At 40.8% G+C, this 19,356-nt stretch overlaps 2 protein-coding genes across 2 annotated transcripts; both read left to right on the forward strand.

Moving 5' to 3' along the window:
• The first annotated feature begins 2,971 nt into the window (after window positions 1–2,971).
• On the forward strand, window positions 2,972–13,073 carry LOC142387989 (galectin-9C-like). The gene is made up of 8 exons (XM_075472797.1): window positions 2,972–3,139; window positions 5,718–5,806; window positions 6,396–6,600; window positions 7,471–7,590; window positions 7,690–7,869; window positions 8,311–8,399; window positions 10,052–10,208; window positions 12,382–13,073. Exons 1-8 carry the CDS (start codon window positions 3,104–3,106, stop codon window positions 12,526–12,528), a joined length of 1,023 nt encoding a protein of 340 aa, XP_075328912.1. The 5' UTR covers window positions 2,972–3,103; the 3' UTR covers window positions 12,529–13,073.
• Window positions 13,074–14,360: 1,287 nt separating this feature from the next.
• exosc5 (exosome component 5) lies at window positions 14,361–19,307 on the forward strand. Its single transcript, XM_075472799.1, has 6 exons — window positions 14,361–14,486; window positions 15,831–15,944; window positions 16,893–17,014; window positions 17,102–17,242; window positions 18,436–18,525; window positions 19,139–19,307. The coding sequence occupies exons 1-6, from the start codon at window positions 14,387–14,389 to the stop codon at window positions 19,232–19,234; spliced, it is 663 nt and encodes a 220-aa protein (XP_075328914.1). The 5' UTR covers window positions 14,361–14,386; the 3' UTR covers window positions 19,235–19,307.
• Window positions 19,308–19,356: the final 49 nt, after the last annotated feature.

Genomic DNA, 19,356 nt, shown 5'->3' on the forward strand with positions numbered 1-19,356 from the left:
AGTCTGCGGTAATTTCCTTCAGGTGGACGGCTTATTTACAGTCTTTCCATGGACCAACAAGTTGTTCAGTTTAATAGTGGGGTGGGATGGGGTTAAAAGAACAGTTAGGGCAACTGGATTACCACCTTATCCATGAAGTACAACTCTGAACTGAACAAACCATAAGAATCCATTAATCTATTAAACTATGAAGGTAATGTTTCTTTGCCCAATAACCCATCACTCCTTCCATCTACTCTGGCACAGAAATATTTACAATAGTTTTTCTTTTCACTTTCAGTCCATTCCTCCAGTTTACAGATAACAGACAACCTGGCAAAGATCCAGTTTCACATAGTTTCGTTAAAGTCAAGACGCATATTTTGTCCCTGTGTTGTTGCATCTAAATGTCATCTTTGGTACTTAAATGTCACAGTTCGACAGGCATAAAATAGTATTTCTGCAGCAACAAGGTGATTCCCAAAGAAAGCTAGGAGATGAAAACTTCTCAGCATTGGTGTGCAGCCTGGTGTCCTCAAAAAGAAAAGATTTGGGAAACTTAACAAGTGGGGGGTAAAAAAGATGCAGATGAACAGCATCCGAAAGAAAAACAACATGAAGAAAAGGAGTCTCCAGCAAAGAGCTGACACGTGCATCTGGACTTTCATTTGATCCAGCTGTTGGCCCAAGCCTCACCAGAAATGCTCTGCCTGGACTTTCTTAAGACTTAGACAGCTCATATAAAGTTTTGCATCTGTAGTAGACCCATAGGTCTTGAACACAACCCAGGTAGTCAACCTGTAAGCAGCACCTCCTTTAGCTCCTCCCCATGCTGTATAAAGCCTCAAAATGGCTCCCTTCAGCCTCTTGCTGAGCTTGTGTGGTGACCTAATTCAGGTGGTGAGTAGGGTCCCCGTTTCATCAGGCATGTGTGGTGCGATCCTTTGTCCTACTAACATGTGTTTTTGTCTTTGTAGGTTTACTTAATGCTGTCCTTTGTTTTTTATTAGTTTGTTTATACCGTTCTGTTGTGCTGTTTTGTCTTTGGAGCCAAAGAAAAACGATTACAGGTCACCACAGAACTTCAATCTATACACCTAGAAACTACCAACCAGGCCAGAAATCTGGGTGTAGTGATGGACTCAGACCTAAATTTGAATGGTCCAGGACCAGAATGCATCAGTGACCTCCTGACCCAGTATGAACCTTCCAGACCCCTCAGCTCATCTGGATCTGGTCTTCTATCAGTTCCCAGAGTCAGAACCAGACATGGAGGAGCTGCATTCAGCTTCTATGCTCCACATGTCTGGAACAAACTCCCAGAAAGCCTCAGATCAGCTGAAACACTCAGTGGATTTAAGACACACCTTTTTTCAGCTGCATTTGAACAAAGCTCCAAATCTGAAGCTTGAGTTTCAAAACTTAATCACATTTTAACTCCTGATTTTTATCTATTTTTCTTTTCTTTCTTTTTTGTTTAAAATTTAAATCCTGCTTTTTATTTCTACTGTTTTAATGTGTCTGTTAAGCACTTTGAATCGCCTTGTAGTTGAATTGTGCTGCACAGATAAACCTGCCTTGCCTTACAGTTCTGTTGTGCTGTTTTGTTTGGTTCGTTCTATTTTTCTTTTGCTTGTGTAGTTCTTTGTCTTTTAGTTTGATTATTGATTTGATTATCAGGTTTGTTAACCTTTCCTTTTTTTGAGTTTCAGTGTGGCCTGGGTGTCATCAGATGGGAGGTTAGGCAATGTGGTGAGGAACTCACTTCCTGTTTTGGCATGCAAGTACACTGGGGCACTTTTAGCGTGTTTGTGGTGGCTTTTCAATTGTAGTGTTGCACCCCAGCTTAAGAAAGAGACACACATCCAGTAGTATGCCTTCCACTGAGGCCCCAGCCCACTGATTCAATTCTGTTAGTCATTTGGCTTTTAATATTGTTATAGCCGGCCTTTTAGCTTTCTGTAAATAAAAATACTTTACTAAATTCGTCTTGTTTAACCCTTTTCTCTCGTTTCTTTGCATCAGCATTTTTACTTAAGTTTAATTCATAAATATTATTTTCAATAAATATATTTTCTTTACTTTACTGTCTCTGCCTCCTCAGTCACGACCCTGTGTCCTTACAGTAATTGGGTTTCAGGTGTCATATGCTGGGGTGCAAGTCCCCCGGTGGCGTTGTTTCATCCTTTACTCCGCTCTTGGCCACCAGAGGTGTGACCAGAATGGCATGTGTGGGTGGGCAGTAAACTCATCTGGGGGGGGGGGGCAGAAAACAATGCCTGAAAAAAATCGGTGGAAGACCACTACTACAACTTCAAGCATAATAATAAAAATAGTGATAATTCAATTCGGTAATTAAAATATGGTCACACTAGCATAAATCATGACCGTCAATTTCGTTAACAGTGTGAAGTTTTTTTTTTTTTGTTTTGTTTTTTTTTAAATTGTAAAGAAATGTAGAACTTGTTTGATGCATGCAAACGCACCATTACAACGCCATCAGGGTCACAAGAAATGTGTTCACCAAGTCCAGCCACCTCCAGCTTTTTATTACCTTCATTAAGTCTACATTTCAGATCATTATATACAACAAAAATATCCGAAAAATGTCAAAATCGCCTTTTTTTTTTTTTTTTTTTTTCAGCAGCAAGGGGTTAAGGTTACGGAGGAGGGGGGGGGGGGGGGTTTGACGCCTTTCTGAGGAACTGGAGGTGGGTGGGTCATATGACTTCCTGTAAGAGCAAAACACAAACTCATGAGTCCACGATTCATGAAAGTTACACTTAAAAATGACACTTTTTTTTCATGAAGATTTCTACGAGTTGTGCCCCATAAATCTCCTCTATTCTAACCACTGGTGATCGACTGCTTTGTCTTTTTGTTACATGATGAAAAACATTATTCCTCAGGGTATTCTGGAGTTCCGTGTGATCCATAGACTGATGATATGACCCATTATCTTTGGAAGAAAGCTCTTACCAGAAAATGCCCCGGTCTAAATACCGCCCACTGAAGGGAAATCGAAACCTAAGAGTGTAAAAAGCGAGGAGTGTGAATGAAAGCCATCCATTTTGTTGCAAAGTCCAGGACCCTTACCTGAGCCCCAGCAAACCGGCTCCTGACGATGGCTTTTAACATGCAGACACCTTTTTACAACCCAGTAAGTACCTAAAATGTGTGCGTTTTTAGTCCGTTTCCGGGAGAAATGGAGCGGCAGATAGCGGGGTGTGATCCGGCTTATTGGAGAGAAACTGAATCCGTTATCAGCCTGAGAACTTTTTCTGTCTTTTGGAAATGCATTAAATAAAAGCTCCGTCTTTATAACGATCATTTGTTTTGGAAACGTGCCGTTTTTGTTGATGTAATTGTGTGGTTCTTGGTACTGTAAGTATTATAACCACAGACAGAAATGAGTTTGGCATATGTTTACTTAACAAAAAGTGTGTTTATCTTTAATAATCTGACGTCCTTTGTAGAGAAAATGTAAAGACTGAACTCATGTTGAACCACCAAATAATATCAGACAGGTTTGAAATGACAGAAACCTGTTCAACACACAGAGACTGTTAAACTCTTCTTTACTGGATAAGTTATTCAAACATGGCCTCATTGGTTTGGATGAGCAACACTGTGCAAAAGTCTCGAGCCTTCATTCAGTTCTACAGATATTGCGTTGAAATCAGGAAATGCATGTAAACAAATGTAAATCCAGAATATCAGCAGCTTTAAAGTGAATATCTGCAGATGTTTCCATGGTAACAGCTGCAGAGATTCACTGAAAAGTGTTCCAACATGAACATAAACCCAGAATCTGAGGCAGAAGCAGAGTTAGTTCAGTTCTGAGCAGCTTTAAAGTGAATATCTGCTCTGAGCTGCTTTCTCCTCCAGCACAGCCTGAACCCTCTCAGACGAGCTTTCTGTCCTTTCTTTAAGGAGTCTTCAGGAATAGTTCTCCAGGCTTCTTGAAGGACATCCCAAAGCTCTTCTTTGGATGTGGGCTGCCTTTTGTTCCGTTCTCTGCCAACATGATCCCACACTGCTTCAGTAATGTTGAGCTCCGGGCTCTGGGGAGGATTCATCCCTCCATCAGACCTGCTGCCACTGATTTTCAGCCCACTTCTTGTGTCCTTTGGCACAGCTCAGCCTTTTCTCCCTGTTTCCCTTCCTTAAGAACGGCTTCCTGACAGCCACCCTTCCATGGAGCCCATTTCTGATGAGGCTTGGGCCAACAGCAGATGGATCAGCTGAATGATGTGGCTGCTAGCAACAAAGTGCCTAAAGATACAATTTAGAACTAAGTGGTCTGTTATGTGTAACTGTTGCACCGTGTGTGAAGTACAGGTTAATATTTAACCTTTTATTGCTCTGCTACTTCTCCATGTTGTCTGCAAAGTTAACCAGCCCACAGTTTGCTATCAGATGACACTAACTTCTCGTTAAAAGACTGGTTGTACATCTGTATTTTCGATTGTTTTAATTATGCAAGCCATTGTGGTCTGGTGACTGAGATGGGAAGGATGCCAGTTTTCTGTCAAGTTCAAGTTTCTGTTTCACAACAGCCAGAGTTGAGCTGATGCCGACTGTAGGAGCTATTTGTTATTTTGTAATATTTGGCTCACTTATTATTTAGTTATGTTTTGGGGGTTTAGTTTGGGGAATACTACGGAAGCCCATAGCGGACATGGTACGTATAAACTTTTTTTGATCGTTTTCTCGAGATAACGAGATAATTTAGCGATGGTTTTCGAGGCCACTTTTTCTCCCCAGTGCGCCCCTGTTTATATGTGTTTATATGTATTTCTGGCAAAGGTTTTTACCCATCTTTACCCCCCTTTCATTGAAAACTGAATAAAGTAGCCTATGAATCAAACATGGAATGTGGAGCGTTTGTGTAACAATTCTGCTGTGAAAATGCACAAAGCAAATTCGCTTTTCGTTTTCTCGAGAAAACGATAACGGCACCTCTCGTGCATCATTCGGTAACCATGGAGACGGTCTGGTCCCCTCAGCTGGTCACTGATGAAGTCGACTGTATCAGCAGGATCACTGAGGTGTAAACGCCTGCTGAGCTGCAGTCGAGCCGGATGTCTCCTTAAATGAGGCGGGCTGATATGAAAGTTATCTCTACAAGACAAACAAACTGCGAACACATGAAACACTTATAAACAGGGGCGAACTGGGGAGAAAAAGTCGGTAAATTAACTCGTTATCTCGAGAAAACCATCAGAAAAAGTTTATACGTACCACGTCCGCTCTGGGCTTCTGTAGAATACACCTTTTCTTTGGTTGTTTATGATATTTAGTATTGTTTGAGTTCATTTGGGTATTTAATTAAGCTTTTATTTTGAAAGCACTGGTTAGCTGGGGCCATAGCTCTGGCTGGGGCGCACTGGGAGAGTTTACTTAGATGGGCAGGTGAGCAGGCACCTGGGAGGGCTAATGGTTTTCTACCAGGGCCCATTGTTCTCTGTTTGTTTGCTTGGTTGGAGCAATAAACCTAAAGAAATCTCATTTTTTGCCTGGACAATTAGCTCATTTTACCTACCTAAATTCCCTCCCTAAGTGTCTCAGTGGCCGTTTCATTTGATTTAGTTTATTATGTTTTTTTTTTTTTTAAGTTTTGATTATTGACACAAGAGGATGAATAGCCAGTACACTGACTGCCAGACATTTATCAGTAATTTATTCCTCTTCGCTGTATGAAAAGCTGTTAACATGTCGAGCCCTGTCCACTTTAGAGAATCCCTTTCACTGGATCCATCCAAGGTGGCTTGCAGGAGGGGAAATCAATCGTCATCAGTGGACGAGTTCTGCCTGGAGCTGACAGGTAACTTTCATCTCACAGAAACAAAAATGGCTGACTGAGCAAGAATTACTCACTTATTTAACACTCTTCATTAATGCCTCTTTGCTTCACTTGTTGTTATCATGTCTCCATATCATCTAAAAATGTATTTTCTTATGAATTTTCAATATTCAGCATATTTGAACAGGACTTTGGAGCTGGAGGGTCATTTAAAACATGAGTGAACAAAAGTCTGTCCAAACCAGGTCTGATTTGGGATGATTTTTAGGAGAACAACCAGGGAACTGATCCAACCGATCCTAACACAGCTCTGGATGTAAATGGCATCATGTGCAGAAGATGAAACACTCTGGCTTCTCCTCTCAGGAGCTGTCAGGAGCTTTAAAAACCATACAGACCTCCTGTTAGAAAAACATCGCTGTAGACATGTTGACAAGATTTAAAACTTGATTTTCAGGGGACGGGAGGACAGAAGTTGTCACTTTTGAATTTTCCAGAAAGCTTTCGGGTTTCGGAATATTTTCTACACAAAACCTTAGGTTATGGTTGTTCTGATTCTGAATTTGGTCATTTTTACACAAGCGAAATCCTGTCTTCTACTTTCCTCCAGGTTCAATGTGAATTTGCAGTGCGGTTCTCGGGCTGGAGCGGACATTGCTCTCCACATCAACCCACGTTATGAAAGCCAGGCCTACGTGGTCACCAACACCTTCCAGGGTGGCAACTGGGGCAGCGAGGAGAGGAAGCACGGCTCACCTTTTCCTGCTGGCTCTCCCTTCAGCTTGATGATCACCGTCTCCCGGGATTTCTATCAGGTGTGTTGGATCTATTCGCTTAAAGGGACATGAAGCTGTATGACATCCCATATTAGCAACATCATTTATGAACATTTTCTTACCCCCTGCTGCGTCCTGTGAGCCGAGTTCCAGCCTCGTTTTGGCGTCCACGAAGGTAGTCCGGCTAGTTGGCTGGGGTTTAAAAAATAAAGCGTTTTGCTTCTCAAAACAATATGCATTCAAAAGAGTAATACATTTGCATCATAAAATCGTTCTCCAGGAAAAAGTGAGACCTCACAATCGCTTGGCCCTATTTTCTCTCCCTTCGTATCACTGCCTGCTGCCGCCTGCCGACAGCCGCGCCTGTTACGGTGTTTGCTGCTCGGTCTGCACAGCAGGCAGTGATACGAAGGGAGAGAAAATAGGGCCAAGAGATTGTGAGGTTTGACTTTTTCCTGGAGAACAATTTTGTGATGCAAATGTATTACTCTTTTGAACGCATATTGTTTTGAGAAGCAAGACGCTTTATTTTTTTAAGCCAACTAGCCGGACTACCTTCGTCAACACCAAAACTCGGCTGGAACTCGGCTCACAGGACGCAGCAGGGGGTAAGAAGATGTTCATAAATGATGTTGCTAGTATGGGATGTCATACAGCTTCATATCAAAAGAGGCGAACTATCCCTTTAACTCATTTTTTATTTCATCACATGTAAAACTGTTCAAAATGAAGCATTCATTCATTCATTCACGTTGACAAGACTTTTCAGAGAAGCTTCTTTTTCTTTCATCAGTGAAAATAAAGCACGTTTTTGGTTTGATTTTCTTAAAATGTTCCTTTTTGGCCATAACTTCTCATCGACAGTCAGAAAAAGACACCCAGATATGATTCCATGTTTTCCCTTTCCAGCTGAACGTGAATGGCTCCCACTTTATGGAGTACAGGCACCGCATCCCGTTTCAGCAGGTCGACACCATCTCTGTTGCCGGGAAACTGGAGGTTTCCTCCGTTGCATTCCAGAACCCTGCGGTGAGGATGCCAAAAACAAGCTGCATCTTGTCTCGTACATCTTTGTATCTGAAACAGTCGTAGATAAAACCGGCATGTATGATTTGTTTTTCTCTTTAGTTTCCTGCCCAGCCAGCATTTCCTGCCCAGGCAGCGTTTGCTCCCCAGTTAGCTTTCCCCTCCCAGGCTGCCTTCCCTTCTTTTCCAGGGTTCCCCTCTCAGCCCGGGTTCCCCTCTCAGCCCGGGTTCCCCTCTCAGCCCGGGTTCCCAGGGCAGCCTGCGTTTGCCCCTCAAATGCCTGTAAGTAAAAGAAAGCAAATCCTTTCATTTTATTTTTTACATCAACGGTAATTTTACTTAATTCAGGAAGACAATAAAGGAAATTCAAGGAGAAAATAATGTTGTTTTACTCATTTTTGTACGATTTAATTTTGGTTTTACAGGCAAAAAAACATTCAATTTCAACTGTAAAACAGCACAGTTAATGAAACTGTCTGAAATATAATGTATTGATTTGTTTTCTTGTGTTTAAAACTTGTTATTTAGAATTTGAAGGGGTAAAAATCAGCACTTTGCCTCATGTAGCTGTATTTTTTTTTATTCTTTATTTCATGCCTCAGCTCAAATGATGTGACAGTAAATGTGAGAGTAAACTGCCAGTTAAAGAGGCCCTTAGATTACAACAGAAACAACTCATGTAAGTATTTATGTGATGTGTTTTTCTATTCCATATCTGCACAGACTATACCTTACAGGAATTTTATCAGTGGTGGGCTCAGTCCTGGCCGGATCATCACAATCCAGGGGACCGTAAACCCCAACGCCACCAGGTATGACTCAGTAAAATGTTTGTGCCAGATTTTACTTTGAAACCAACATTGTTAAAAAATAAAACAGTAACAGTACGTCTCAAAACTGAGAGAGTGGTTTAGAAATAAACAATATATTCAAGCTCATGATAAGTATTAAGCTGTATAGCAGAAACACTTCCTGTATTAGATAATACTGCATCCACGGTCTGTTACTTGTTTTTATATTTTATACTTATAGTTTACTGTTTTTTGCTACTTTTTTGCACATAATAGCTTTAATTTTCTATTTTTCTCCTAATACTTCTTTTAATATTTTAAGACTTTTTTTATTCAGTGTTTACTGTTAATTCTATTTTAACTGTGTTTTTAGGAAATATGTCTGAGTATGTATTACAGAATTGACAATAAAGCTGACTTTGACTTTGATAAAGGAAAAATAAAAACATTGGAAAACACACAATACAGCTCTAAAAGCACATATTCAGTCATGTGAAATAGAAAGTATCAGTTCAAAGCTTCAATGTAACCAGGCACCTTTGCACATGTGCACCTGTACACCTGTGCACCTGTACACTTGTACACATGTGCACCTGTACACCTGTGCACCTGTACACATGTACACCTGTGCACCTGTGCACCTGTACACCTGTGCACCTGTACACATGTACACCTGTGCACCTGTACACATGTGCACAGGTGCACCTGTACACATGTGCACAGGTGCACATGTACACCTGTGCACATGTACACCTGTACACATGTGCACCTGTGCACCTGTACACATGTGCACATGTGCACCTGTGCACCTGTACACATGTGCACATGTACACCTGTACACCTGTACACCTGTGCAGTACTCAGCAGCCTGCCAAACAGCTGAAAACTGGGACATTTTAAATGAAAATGCTGAATGTCCCCACAATGAAATCGTTTTTCGTGGATTCCGTTGCTACACCTGCGATTGCTGTGAGAAGAGACGGTTTTCTCTCAGCAGCAGCAGGAATCATGACACGTAGTTTCAGTTTGGTACACTTGAGTTCCTGTTGGGGTTTCAATGCAGTGTGCCCATAGTTCATGCAGAAGTTTCTGTCTATAACAATGTACTGTACATTTGAGAACTATTTCCAAATTTCACTACCTCCGGAAACCTCTGGTATCCTCACACTGACTGGTCACCAGATGGCATGAATTGTCCCACTTCCCCATTTCTGTATCTGTCCGTTTCATAAAAGGCAGTTTAATCTGCATATTTTATTTTTCTTCAATAGATGGTGAATCTGGTTTATCTATACTTTTTATATACCTTTTCTGTATTTCTTATTATAGAAGCAAGTGTTCCCAGTTCCTCAACTTTCATTTCAACCCTTTCAGAATTTCCAAAGTGATTAAAAAATCTAAATACCTGAGTTTTTTCTCACCTGGTTGTAAGAATCATCTCTGTCAGGTAAAACCTGTTATTCAGGTTCTGAGGAAAGTTTGAATGCAAAACTTAGCATTTTAAGAGGCTACACTTCAAGCCTTTGTAGTAACATATTGACTCCATGTCCATCAATTATAAGAAATACTGTATATGAGTTGTTGTTGTTGTGATTTGAAATGATGAGACATCAGGCTGGAAAGGGAAATGAGTCGGATACACGCATTTATTGCAGTCTTTTCTGTCTTTACAGGTTTAATGTGAATCTTTCCTCCCAGTCTGGCATCGCTCTACATTACAATCCCCGTTTCAACGAGAACTGTGTGGTGCGAAACACCAAGCAGTGGGAGCAGTGGGGCTCTGAGGAACGGGGCGGAGGCATGCCCTTCCGGCGTGGAAACGCTTTCACGGTACGCTACCAAACTAAAGACCAAACCTCACTGCCAGCTCACACTGACCTAAAACCTGAGCTTTCAAGTTCAGCTCTGGATTGTCGGTATCCTGAAGCTGGTTCACTTCTCTCTGAGTTGTATCAGCAACTTATGCTGGAAACTTAAAGGGATAGTTCGCCTCTTTTGACATGAAGCTGTATGACATCCCATATTAGCAACATAATTTATGAACATCTTCTTACCCCCTGCTGCGTCCTGTGAGCCGAGTTCCAGCCTCGTTTTGGTGTTGATGAAGGTAGTCCGGCTAGTTGGCTGGGGTTTAAAAAATAAAGCGTTGTACTTCTCAAAACAATATGCGTTCAACAGAGTAATACATTTGCATGACAAAATCGTTCTCCAGGAAAAAGTCAGACCTCACAATCACTTGGCCCTATTTTTTTCTCCCTTCGTATCACTGCCTGCTGCCGCCTGCCGACAGCTGCGCCTGTTATGGAGTTTGCTGCTCGGTCTACACAGCAGGCAGTGATACAAAGGGAGAGAAAATAGGGCCAAGCGATTGTGAGGTCTGACTTTTTTCCTGGAGAACAATTTTGTGATGCAAATGTATTACTCTGTTGAACGCATATTGTTTTGAGAAGCAAAACGCTTTATTTTTTAAACCCCAGCCAACTAGCCGGACTACCTTCCTCAACACCAAAACGAGGCTGGAACTCTGCTCACAGGACGCAGCAGGGGGTAAGAAGATGTTCATAAATGATGTTGCTGATATGGGATGTCATACAGCTTCATGTCAAAAGAGGCGAACTATCCCTTTAACCTGCTCTGGAGCTGGTTATGTATAAAGATAGGAGATGACAACATGCAAACGAATTATCTTCTAAATGGATCAGATCCACTAATGCTTGGATGACATGGCAGTTACATTGATCAGCTTATTACTTAATATTCACATTTTTAGCCACCGATGATTTGAAAAAGAATGCTGTCTGTAATCTGCCTCTTTTCCTCCTTTTGTTATATTTACTTCCTGCTTTGCTTCCAACAGCAGTTGGTGTTTTCTCAGCCTGCTGTGTTTAGTCAGCTGCTCCCCGCTCCGACAATTTTACATGAACGTACGTGTTTCTAGAGCCAGTGACCTCGATCAACTTACTGAGATCTCCATTTTCAGGGTCAGTTTAGGCCGAGTCACCCATAAAATACGCTGAACATGGTGAATCTGTTCCTCACAGAAGGCCTCAGCTGCCTGAAACGCTTCGTTCGACATCTTTTTCTGTTCTTCATGATATGATGATGAAACACATTAGCATAAAATTAGGGCTGGGCAACGATTAAAATGTTTAATCTAGTTAATCACATTATTTTCCCGATTAATCACGATTAATCGCATTTGTACGCAGAATCCAAAAATGAATCCAAAAGTAGTGTATAGCTTTTAGCATTTAGTTTTATTTTAAATGTGCTGCCATATGAATGAAAGTGCCATAACATTTGTTGTGCAAACACACTTTTAACATCAGCATCTTTCTGTAGTTTTTATGTAGAAGCCTCGCTCCACTGTCTGTTTCCTTGAATGACTTGCTGCTATCAGTTGTGTGTTTTGCCTTTAAGTGATATTTTAGACTGGAACTACTACGCTGAGAAGACAATTCAACTTGGCAGTGTTTACAGATGACTTTGGTTCTGTCGACTCCGCCGTCTGGAAGAACTTTAAAATGAAAATGGCCGAGTAAAAGTTCCGTACCCTTCTCCATGTTTGGTGGATCCGCCGATTACTTTCTTTTCCTGTTCCACAGCAGACAGCAACAGACTTTTACAAAATAAAAGCCTGTGAGCAACAGACTTTTACAAAATAAAAGCCTATGAGCAACAGACTTTTACAAAATAAAAGCCTATGAGCAACAGACTTTTACAAAATAAAAGCCTATGAGCAACAGACTTTTACAAAATAAAAGCCTGTGAGCAACAGACTTTTACAATAATAAAATAAATAATAAAACCTGCGTTAATGCGCAATGAAATATTTATCTGCGTTAAATAATTAACGAGCTAACTCGTTATTATTGCGTTAACTCGCCCAGCCCTACATAAAATATATATATGTTTTAAATGTGGGATGTTTTTTTTTTTTTTTTTTTACTATTTTCAGTAAAACACTTCGTCTGATTTGCACAATGACTTTTCTTTCTTTCAGCTGACCATCTGTTGTGAGAATCACGCCTTCCGAATCGTGGTGAATGGGAAGAACGCACACGTCTACAAACACCGCTTCCAGCCTCTCCAGCAAATTACCAACATGGAGATTGATGGTGAAATCAGCCTGACGTCTGTGACTGTGTAGAGATCCAGGACCTGTGTCTGGTCATGACATCTTATATCCAACCCATTTTGTCGCTGATTGATCATGATGGGCTGACATGGGCCGCCAAGAACTGCCAGTTAATTTATCTGACCAGTTTTCTGAAGCAAAACAAATTTGTTAAAACTCACGAGCAAGAAAGGTTTATTTAGAAAGAAGCCATACGTTATTGTTAAGCCTGGAAGGCCGAAGCTCGAGATGTTGGCTGATTTTAATCAGAGTAAAACACCAGATACATAAAAGATATATTGAAAATATATGGATATAACCTTGATTTTAATACACATACATTACTTGGTGCTGTACATACATAGCCTGTGTATTCATGAAAAACACAATTGTTCTTAAAGGCGAAAACCACCAACAATGAGGACCAAGTCCAGTCATTTTAGAGCTGAAACTTCCAGCGGTTTTCTGATGATGGTCTCTGTGCACGTTGTCCATGTTATTGTCAATCTATAATGTAAGGGAATGCAAAAATATGCAAACATTAATGCTTTGTCCATTAAAATGATGATGTCGTTGTATTGATGGACTGTTTCCTTCTTTACTAGTGAAGCAAATCTGAGGAGATATTTGGTGAAGTTCCAAAAAAGCAGTGTGGATCAGACACATTTTAAATGACCAGTTTGTGGAGAATAAGCTAGGCTGGGTAGATTCACCAGAAGGTGGCGGTATAGGCTACATTTCAACTGCTGGTAATTCAGTAGAAGAGGTAGTTACCATAATTGGAAACAGCCACCAGGAGGAAAAAACAACAATGGTGGTGGACATCCACAAGAGGAAAGTTTAGAGATATCTCCTGCAGGATTTGCTTTAATCTCTGGGATATTTTATCTGGGAAGATGCTGGTTGGTCTGGTTATTTATTTCTGGCTCAGACCAGAAACAAATCCTTTGGGCCCTGTTAGTTTGGGTCTTTATGAATAGACTTTGCTTGTGTGGTCTACAAAAATGTTTCTGTTAGTGTCAAAGTAACACTGTGAATGTGAATGTCAGGATGTAGTATTTTTTTTCCAGCACAACGTTGTAATGTGGCAAGGTGAGCATTTCCAGACTTTACCTTTTAAGTAGTTTTAATGCGAGGGCCGATTGGTGAATGGGACCACATTGTAGCTTCTAACTTTTTAGAATTATTTTAGTGCTCACATGCATGACGTTATGTATGTCTAACTCACCTGGAAATGTCAGTCTTAAACCAGTTTGGGTAGATGCACTGGTCCTGGAAATACTGCAATCCCAGGGCAATGCATGGAGCCAATCAGCAATAATCATTAAATAGAAAAATAGGGTCTGGCTCAAGGCTTTTACACTCTGCTATACCTTTACAGTCTCCATTGTGTGACTGTTCAAACAAATCTAATATAGATCCCATATACTTAACTGACTTCCTTTCAAAAGACACTTTTGTTTCCGTAATTATGACTTTTATATTTATATATATATATATATATATATATATATATGTGTATGTGTGTATATATATATATATATATATATATATATATATATATATATATATATATATATATATATATAAATAAAATTTGGTATCAACAGCCCCAGAGTTCATATTTCCTGTTCACAATATCCGTGTTTGCTGCCACCTGCTGGTCAGTTGTCATAACTACACCTTAAATCCGTTAATCTTAAATTATCTGCATTTTAGTTTCAAGATATGAAAACAATTAAATTTATGTTAAAGACAGAGATAACATCATCAAATTTAACGTAAAATACGAGTTTTTGAGAGGCGGCATAGCAATTCTAAGGTTTTACCTCTTCGTCAATCGATGTCGTCATCAGTCTGCGACAGTCTTCTGCTCCACACAGAAGGCAACATGATGGAAATCTCCGGGACTTCAAACATTTCTCTGAGAGAGTTTGGCTGTGAGCAGAGCTTACTGTCTCGACCCGATGGCTCCGCGTCTTATGTGCAAGGTGAAACCAGCACCTCAAACACTCCGGTTTGGGTTCATGTTTAACTTTTGCTCTAATTTTGACTCGCTACACATACGCACAGTCCATCATATCAATCCGCTCGGCAAGTTGCATTTTTACTTTGTTTGGGAAGTTGTGTTAATTTTCAAGAAAACACATAAAAGTTAAAGTCAAACTTTACAGACGCTGAACGTTTGGTTCCTAAAATGATTCAGAATAACCAACATACATGATGCATTTTCTCTTAAGTGACACACAACTGTCGTAAAGGTGTAAAACTCCTATTTTAACGGGTGATGTAACATGTAAAATACCGTTTTACTGACACCACCACAGCATCTCAGTCAGGCTGAGGTCTGGACTCTGACTGGACCGTTGCAACACCTCGATTATTCTCTTTTTCACACATTCTGCAGTAGATCTGCTGCTGTGTTTGGGATCTTTGTCCTGTTGATGAGCCAGTTTCAGCCCAGCTTTAGTTCATGGTGGACTCAGTGGCTGCAAGGTGCCCAGGTCCTGTGGCTGTAGAACCAGCCCACATTATCAGCCCTCCACCACCGTGCTTGACAGCTGGTGTGAGGTGTTTGTGCTGATGTGCTGTGTTTGGTTTCCTCCAAACGTGCTGCTGTGCATTATGAGCAAACATCTCCCCTTTGGTCTGGTCTGTCCAAAGGACATTGTTCCAGAAGTCTTGTGGTTTGTTCAGATGCAGCTTTGCAAACCTAAGCTGTGCTGCCATGTTCTTTTTAGAGAGAAGAGGCTTTCTCCTGCAGCCCTTCCACACAAGCCATACCTGTTCAGTCTGTTTCTAACTGTGCTGCCATGACCTTTAACCTTTAACATGCTAACTGAGGCCTGCAGAGTCTGAGATGTAGCTCTTGGGTTTCTGACCTTGGGGCGACCTTTAACCTTTAACATGCTGACTGAGGCCTGCAGAGTCTGAGATGTAGCTCTTGGGTTTCTGACCTTGGGGTGACCTTGCTGGGACGTCCACTCCTGGGATGATTGACAGCTGTCCTGAATGTGTTCAGCTTGTGAATAATCTTTCTCTCTGTGGAACGATGGACTCCAGATAGTTTGGAAACGGCCTTATAACCCTTCCCAGGTTGATGGGCAGCAACAGCTGCTTCTCTGAGATCGTTGCTGGTGTCTTTCCTCCTTGGCATCGTGTTAACACACACCTGAACTTACAGAACTTCTGCTTTTATAGAGCTGCTCACACTGACTGATGATCAGTTAATCAGAGCATTGATCAGCTGCACCTGGCTGCTACACGATCTCTTATTTCTTCTGTAAGCAGTAAAAAAAAAACACATTTTCTCTGTATTTTGTTTTTCTCTGAAGGGGATTCGAGTGTGATGGCCGGAGTTTATGGACCTGCTGAGGTCAAAGTCAGCAAGGAAATCTATGATCGGGCAACCCTGGAGGTGTTGGTTCAACCTAAAGCGGGAATGCCAAGTAAGTTTTTCTTTTAGAACAGTGTTTCCCAACCGGGGGTACTGCAGGGGGTACGCAGCACACAGGGAGTTTTTTTTTTGTTTTTTTTTTCAGCTCTGACAAACATATAAACAAATAAGAGGAACAGGCTGGATGTGGAGAGCAGCCTGCTAGCAGCTGTTTCCACATTGTCTCCAGATCTAGCAAAGCTGATGAAAGACAAGCAAGCTCAAGTGTCTCACTGAAGACCAGTAGTGAGTATTTTGATAAAGGTTTTGTTTCAGATTTTAACTATTAAAAAGCACTTTTATGGAGGACTGTTTATGAAGGAGACTCCAGTTTTGTGATGAATGTTACATGAGTTAGGCCTGTTAATGTATTCTTAAAAAAATAGAAATGTTACTTGTTTAAGTTAGATAACAAAGGAAGATTATTTTGATTTAGTGTTTATACTATTTTGGTTAATTATTTATATTTCAAGAAAATGTTTTTTATTCTTATGTTGAATTCAACTGAGGTTAAAAAAAAAAGAGAGAAAGCCTGAGAATTTTATGTTCAAGTTAAGGATATTAAATAAAATGATTTTCATGTAATAACCACTGTGTTGCTCTACTTTTGGAGAATCATCGCACGCGTTGTATGTGTGAGGGGGTACTCAGGCCAAAAAAGGTTGGCAAACACTGCTTTAGAAGAAAAAGAGGTATTTGTTTTCAAGAAAAAGTTTAAAGCAGTTTAAATCCTCATGTGATTATGGAGAAAACTACAGACATGAGAGCACTACTTTCTCACCTTTTGGGAAAAGCAGCAGCTCTAAGCTGTTCGGTTATTTAATCTTTTGTGAAATTAAACAGTTTCAACTTGCTGTATTCAAGAAACGATTAAAAGCTGCTTTACTACAACACACCACAGGGTGGAGTAAGTGAGCCGTTTGCTTCCCACGATGCATCAGGTTTCTCATTGATTTTCCAGGTGTGAGGGAGCGATCACAAGAGCAGTGCCTGCGGGAAACCTGTGAAGCGTCTCTGCTGCTGTCTCTCCATCCTCGCTCTTCGCTCACTCTCATTCTCCAGGTGGTACACGATGACGGTTCGGTATCCTTCAGTTAAACTGTGGCTGGGAGTTAAATCTGTGGGTGGGACACAGAAATGGTGTTTTTTTTTTCCTTACCTGCCCCTCAGCTCCTGTCCTGCTGCTTAAACGCAGCCTGTATGGCTCTTATGGATGCCGGGTTGCCCATGAGTTGCCTCTTCTGTGGAGTAACCTGTGCCATCAGTACCGATGGACAAATCATCACAGACCCCACTGCAGCTCAGGAAAAGGTAAAACTGAGGCTGAACGAGTGCAGTCATGTGCACTCGTCTTGAACCACTCTGCATTTCTTCATGTATTTATGTTACGGCCAGAGGTGGGTAGAGCAGCCAAAAATTGTACTCAAGTAAAAGTACTATTACTTCAGAATAATATGAATCATGTAAAAGTAAAAAGTAGTCATCCAAATAATTACTTGAGTAAGAGTAAAAAAAGTGCTCGGTGAAAAAACTACTCAAGTACTGAGTAACTGTTGAGTAACGTCTGATTTATTTGTAAACACAAGCATTCAATCAGACAGACAAAAATACTAAATAATCATCTTTAGGCAAATTAGAGTTCATCCAATTGATAAAATAAATTAAAATTAATTAATTAATAACAAAATAGCTTAAATTAAAATAATCCAGGTAAATTCAAGTACTTCAATAAAAAATAAAAGAGACTTAGGAAATGTTTAAAACATATGTAACCCATATGCAACCTAAAAAACAAACATTCACCTATCCATGGGGGAAAAACGAGTTTAGGAAACTTAGCGCTACATGTTTCCTCAAGTTAGATGTTGAGTTTCTGCTGAAATGTGCGTTTGTTTTGGTTGACACAGAAGACACATAATGTAGCTGCTGTTTCTCACTCTTTGTAAGGTAAACATGCTTTCAGTATGAGGCCTCGTCTGCGTCTTCATTTCCCACCGTTGGTTCTGACATTTTTCATCTGTTTCTTTGTTTGTTTGCTACGACTGCTAATGCTAAAGCTAACCCGTCCTGCCGCTGAGATCGAGTATGGTCACGTGACCAGACTGCACGGCTGCGTCTGATTGGTGGAACACAGTCAGGTGGTAGAGCCTTTGGTGGAAGTCTCTCTCTCTGTCAGAATAAAACATTAAAATGAGGCGTACGCGGGGGGATAAAAATAATGAGGCGTAGAATACCAAAGAGGTAAGAAGAAAAGTAACCAGCTCATTGTAGCCTAATGTAGCGGAGTAAGAGGACAGTTTCTGCTGCACACATCTACTCAAGGAAAAGTAAAAAGTATAGAGATTTAAAACTACTCCGAGAAGTATAATTTTTTTCAAAAACATACTCAAGTAAATGTAACTCGTTACTACCCACCTCTGGTTACGGCTGATCAGTGTTTTTACACGTTCCTTCAGTAAAGTCGGCATTCACCACATTCCCCGTCTGCTTTTCTCACTCTAAAGGAAAGCAGAGCTTTGATGACTTTCGCCATCGACAGCGCAGAACGCAGAGTGATGATGTCATCGACCAAGGGATCATTTTCAGTTCACGAGGTCAGTCAGTGAATTAACTTTGGCCGGGTTATTTCTTCCATTATTACCAGAGATGGGAACTCAAGTCACTGTACTTGGAGTTGCTGTTTTGATGACTTGTGACTTGACAAAAAATAAAAGACTTGAGACTCGACTCGGACTTGGAAGTTAAAGACTCGGTACTTGACTTGACTTGAGACACGATGACTTGAATGACTTGAGTGTTAAGCATCTAGCATAACTCTGAACTTTATTTGTCATCTGAAGATCCATTCTGACCAGTCAGTGCTCGTCAAATTAGCTAATATTATCCTGTTAGCCTAGTCGGTAGTTAGCTAACGTTAGCTTGATATGATACGGGGTGGACAGGTTGGACACATTGGCCAATGATGTTTACTGACAGTTACTTATATCTTGTCTTTTCACTTTATTAAGATCAGATTCTGCAGGTAAAACTGCAATAATAAGGTGACTTGACTTGCCCAAGAAAAAATTGCTTGGGACTTGCACATGTGTGACTTGGTCCCATCTCTTGTTATTACTGTCTTTGAGCTCTGCATCGCGTCTGAATGGTCACAGATTGTGCAGACTTGTGGCTGATCGGCAGCATTGTTCTTCCTTCCTTCCTCCGCAGCTGCAGCAGTGTATCGCACTCAGTCAGAAAGCATCGGAGAAGATCTTCCAGTTCTACAGAGACTCTGTGAGACGGCGATACTCCAAAACCCTCTGACGGAGAAGCAGCTCTCCTTTTTTTTACTCCATATAAATGTAAATGATGTTGTAATAAAGATATTGGGAAACCGTTCGGGCCTGCTTTTTGCTTCTGTTCGGTCGTAATGGCTTCCGTGTGGG

The sequence above is a fragment of the Odontesthes bonariensis genome, chromosome 9 (genome assembly GCF_027942865.1).
Source record: "Odontesthes bonariensis isolate fOdoBon6 chromosome 9, fOdoBon6.hap1, whole genome shotgun sequence".
NCBI classification, from domain to species: Eukaryota; Metazoa; Chordata; class Actinopteri; order Atheriniformes; family Atherinopsidae; genus Odontesthes; species Odontesthes bonariensis.

Bases quoted from the DNA above. Each gene is read 5' to 3' on its own strand.
- LOC142387989 (XM_075472797.1), top strand. From the start codon at position 3,104: ATGGCTTTTAACATGCAGACACCTTTTTACAACCCA. The intron at 6,601-7,470 runs GTGTGTTGGATC...TTCCCTTTCCAG, and splicing joins TCTCCCGGGATTTCTATCAG to CTGAACGTGAATGGCTCCCA. The intron at 7,870-8,310 runs GTAAGTAAAAGA...ATATCTGCACAG, and splicing joins CGTTTGCCCCTCAAATGCCT to ACTATACCTTACAGGAATTT.
- exosc5 (XM_075472799.1), top strand. From the start codon at position 14,387: ATGATGGAAATCTCCGGGACTTCAAACATTTCTCTGAGAGAGTTTGGC. The intron at 14,487-15,830 runs GTGAAACCAGCA...TTTTCTCTGAAG, and splicing joins CTCCGCGTCTTATGTGCAAG to GGGATTCGAGTGTGATGGCC. The intron at 18,526-19,138 runs GTCAGTCAGTGA...CTTCCTCCGCAG, and splicing joins GATCATTTTCAGTTCACGAG to CTGCAGCAGTGTATCGCACT.